The 5000-nt window shown below is 46.4% G+C and overlaps 1 protein-coding gene across 2 annotated transcripts in view; it reads left to right on the forward strand.

The window, feature by feature from the left end:
* LOC128694773 (zinc finger protein SNAI2-like) overlaps positions 1 to 1683 on the forward strand; it is a 176727-nt gene extending 175044 nt beyond the window's left edge. For both annotated transcript variants that reach the window (XM_053785077.2, XM_053785078.2), the window contains exon 2: positions 342 to 1683. In XM_053785077.2, the coding sequence (XP_053641052.1) occupies positions 342 to 1339 (998 nt within the window). In that variant the 3' untranslated portion in view covers positions 1340 to 1683. The remainder of the gene's footprint in view (positions 1 to 341) is intronic.
* Positions 1684 to 5000: the final 3317 nt, after the last annotated feature.

The following is a 5000-nucleotide window of genomic DNA, read 5'->3' on the forward strand; positions in this document are numbered from 1 at the left end:
GTGTGTGTGTGTGTGTGTGTGTGTGTGTGTGTGTGTGACATATGGAAGTAGCGTGTATAAGAGGAGAGGTGTAGGTAACCAGAGACTTGAGTGTAGGTGACCTGAGGTCGGGCCTAGGTGACCTGACGCATTAAGTGCTTAGCTGTGACAGCTGTTCAATATTTCTTTTAGTGTTAAGAGTTTGTGAGACTTATTTTTCAATTCTCACCTCTTTCCCCACTCTTGCTCTCACTTCTCCCCACTCACTCTTTTCCCCACCCTCTCCATTATTTCCATCCCTTCTTCCCATCTTTTTTCACTCCTTCACTGACTCCCTACTCACCGCTCTCTCCCTCCGGCAGATACTAACGACCAACCTCAAGACTTGAGCGTGAAGCGGAGGCGACACGCTGATGAGACGCACCTCTCCCCAACCCCTCCCACCTTCACACCCCCAGCGCCCCGCCCACCCACGCCGCCGCCCACCACCCACTCAGTGAAGCAACCACCAGCAAGCCCACCCCGCGTGCCTTCCCTTGCTGACTTCTACCTGAAGCTCTTCCAGTCGACGGCAGTGCAGCAGCAGCAGCAGAGTGAGTGGTGGCGAGGTAGTGTCATGTGGCCTCTTATGCACTCAGCCGCAAATCCAACTATCACCGCCACTCCCTCCATAGCCGCCCACTCGACCCTGGCCGCCCAGTCAGCACTGGCGGCTCGCCTGGCCCTGCCTCAGCCCTCAGAGGAACGCCTGGCGTCGCCCCGGTCAACGGCTTCCGAAGACTCTGGCGTGGGCGCCGAGTCTCTCAGCGAAGACGAGATCGATGTGACTAGCGACGTCGAAGTCTACCATGGCGGCTCCTTCGAAGTGACCCACGACTCCTTGCCAGGGCGTGGCGAAGCTCGGTACTCGTGCACAGAGTGCAGCAAGTCGTACTCTACGTACTCTGGTCTAAGCAAGCACAAGCAGTTCCACTGTGCCGCGCTGGGAGCCAAGTCGTTCTCGTGCAAGCACTGCGACAAGGTGTATACCAGCCTGGGTGCTCTCAAGATGCATATACGCACCCACACGCTACCCTGCAAGTGTCACCTATGTGGCAAGGCCTTCTCGCGGCCCTGGCTGCTGCAGGGCCACATCAGGACCCACACCGGAGAGAAACCCTTCCAGTGTCCGCAGTGTGACCGCTGCTTCGCTGACCGCAGCAACCTGCGGGCTCACCTCCAGACCCACGCTGACATCAAGAAGTACGCCTGTGTCACCTGTCACAAGACCTTCTCCAGGATGTCTCTGCTTAACAAACACACGGAGGCAGCCTGCCCAGCCAGACCTCACCAGCACCCACCAGCAGCAGCACCCCAGTGAGTGCTTCCCTTCTGGAAGCAACAGCAAGCAATGGAGATGAACCCATAAGGATAGATCGAGACCTGATCCATCCGCACAAGTGCCACACGGAAGCTGCTCCCGACAGCCAGACCTCACCAGGTGGAGAAGAAAGAAGAGAAGCAGCTGGACCCCTCGAGGAGGAGCACCATCAGAGTAAATCTTCTACTGCAGGAAGAGAATGAGGTCGGGTTATCCGACCCCACTTGATCATCTAGTCACAAACAAACAAACAAACACACACACACACGCACACATACACATCAATGTACAGTTTTCTGTAGTTACTCCTATTAGGACGCCTCTACAAAATAAAGAATTTATTATTTTACGATAACCTGTGTTTATTTACGTATCCTTCTTGCGCTCAAGTGAAATATTAACTCACACACCTGACATAACTACATGCTGGTAATATTAACTCACACACCTGACATAACTACATGCTGGTAATATTAACCCACACACCTGACATAACTACATGCTGGTAATATCAACCCACACACCTGACATAACTACATGCTGGTAATATTAACTCACACACCTGACATAACTACATGCTGGTAATATTAACTCACACACCTGACATAACTACATGCTGGTAATATTAACTCACACACCTGACATAACTACATGCTGGTAATATTAACTCACACACCTGACATAACTACATGCTGGTAATATTAACCCACACACCTGACATAACTACATGCTGGTAATATTAACCCACACACCTGACATAACTACATGCTGGTAATATTAACCCACACACCTGACATAACTACATGCTGGTAATATTAACCCACACACCTGACATAACTACATGCTGGTAATATTAACCCACACACCTGACATAACTACATGCTGGTAATATTAACCCACACACCTGACATAACTACATGCTGGTAATATTAACTCACACACCTGACATAACTACATGCTGGTAATATTAACTCACACACCTGACATAACTACATGCTGGTAATATTAACTCACACACCTGACATAACTACATGCTGGTAATATTAACCCACACACCTGACATAACTACATGCTGGTAATATCAACCCACACACCTGACATAACTACATGCTGGTAATATTAACCCACACACCTGACATAACTACATGCTGGTAATATTAACTCACACACCTGACATAACTACATGCTGGTAATATTAACTCACACACCTGACATAACTACATGCTGGTAATATTAACCCACACACCTGACATAACTACATGCTGGTAATATTAACTCACACACCTGACATAACTACATGCTGGTAATATTAACCCACACACCTGACATAACTACATGCTGGTAATATTAACTCACACACCTGACATAACTACATGCTGGTAATATCAACCCACACACCTGACATAACTACATGCTGGTAATATTAATTCACACACCTGACATAACTGCATGCTGGTAATATTAACCCACACACCTGACATAACTACATGCTGGTAATATTAACCCACACACCTGACATAACTACATGCTGGTAATATTAATCCACACACCTGACATAACTACATGCTGGTAATATTAACTCACACACCTGACATAACTACATGCTGGTAATATTAACCCACGGAGGCTGCCATAGTGAAGAGCTCTGTTCCACAAGGCACAGTACTCGCCCCCATCTTATTCCTTATCCTCATATCAGACATAAACAGAGATATACACCACAGCACCGTATTATCCTTTGCGGATGATACTAGGATCTGCATGAGGCTGTCATCTGCTGAGGACGCGGTTAACCTCCAAGAAGATATAAACAAAGTTTTCCAGTGGGCCACGGTAAACAATATGATGTTCAATGAGGACAAATTCCAACTACTCCGTTATGGAAAACTGGAGGAGATAATAACTAGAACAGAGTATACTACTGACTCCGGCCATACAATAGAGCGGAAAAATAATGTAAGGGACCTGGGAGTAGTAATGTCTGAGGATCTCACTTTCAAGGATCACAACAGTGCCACGATCGCACGTGCAAAGAAAATGATAGGATGGATAATGAGAACTTTCAAAACGAGAGATGCCAAGCCCATGATGATCCTTTTCAAATCACTTGTTCTCTCTAGGCTGGAATACTGCTGTACATTAACATCTCCATACAAAGCAGGTGAAATCGCAGATCTAGAGAGTGTACAGAGATCCTTTACTGCACGTATAAGTTCTGTCAAGCACCTTAACTACTGGGAACGCTTGAAAGCACTTGACTTGTACTCGTTGGAACGCAGGAGGGAGAGATATATCATAATCTACACTTGGAAAATCTTGGAAGGAATGGTCCCAAATCTGCACACAGAAATCACTCCCTACGAAAGTAAAAGACTGGGCAGGCGATGCAAAATGCCGCCAATAAAAAGTAGGGGCGCCATTGGTACACTAAGAGAAAACACCATAAGTGTCCGGGGCCCAAAACTGTTCAACAGCCTCCCATCAAGCATTAGGGGAATTGCCAATAAACCCCTGGCTGCCTTCAAGAGAGAGCTGGACAGATACCTAAAGTCAGTGCCGGATCAGCCGGGCTGTGGCTCGTACGTCGGACTGCGTGCGGCCAGCAGTAACAGCCTAGTTGATCAGGCCCTGATCCATCGGGAGGCCTGGTCGTGGACCGGGCCGCGGGGGCGTTGATCCCCGGAATAACCTCCAGGTAACCTCCAGGTAACACACCTGACATAACTACATGCTGGTAATATTAACCCACACACCTGACATAACTACATGTTGGTAATATTAACTCACACACCTGACATAGCTACATGCTGGTAATATTAACTCTCACGCCTGACAGCTACATGCTGGTAATATTAACCCACACACCTGACATAACTACATGCTGGTAATATTAACTCACACACCTGACATATCACAAGAAAGAGAAAAACATCTCTATAATATTAGGAATGCAAAACCCTGTAGAGGTTCGACTCCTGGCGGACAAACATATCAACGTCTGATAACGTCACAGATATCAATGCCTGATAACGTGACATACATCAATGTCTAATAACGTCACAGACATCAATGTCTGATAACGTGACATACATCAACGTCTGATAACGTCACAAGTATAGTCTGATAATGTCACAAGTATAGTCTGATACCGTCACATACATCAATGTCTGATAACGTGACATACATCAACGTCTGATAACGTCACAAGTATAGTCTGATAACGTCATAAGTATAGTCTGATACCGTCACATACATCAACGTCTGATAACGTGACATACATCAACGTCTGATAACGTCACAAGTATAGTCTGATAACGTCACAAGTATAGTCTGATACCGTCACATACATCAACGTCTGATAACGTGACATACATCAACGTCTGATAACGTCACAAGTATAGTCTGATAACGTCATAAGTATAGTCTGATACCGTCACATACATCAACGTCTGATAACGTCACATACATCAACTGTTTATGTTATTAAGACAGTCTGTGGTTTATGGCATTTAAATGAGAAGACATTTCGCTCACCAGGGAAACATGTCAATCGTTGACATGCTACCGTTGACATGCTACCATTGACATGCTACCATGGATATGCTACCGTTGACATGCTACATTTGACATGCAACCGTTGACATGCTACCGTTGACATGCT

Source organism: Cherax quadricarinatus, chromosome 51 (assembly GCF_038502225.1).
Source record: "Cherax quadricarinatus isolate ZL_2023a chromosome 51, ASM3850222v1, whole genome shotgun sequence".
NCBI classification, from domain to species: Eukaryota; Metazoa; Arthropoda; class Malacostraca; order Decapoda; family Parastacidae; genus Cherax; species Cherax quadricarinatus.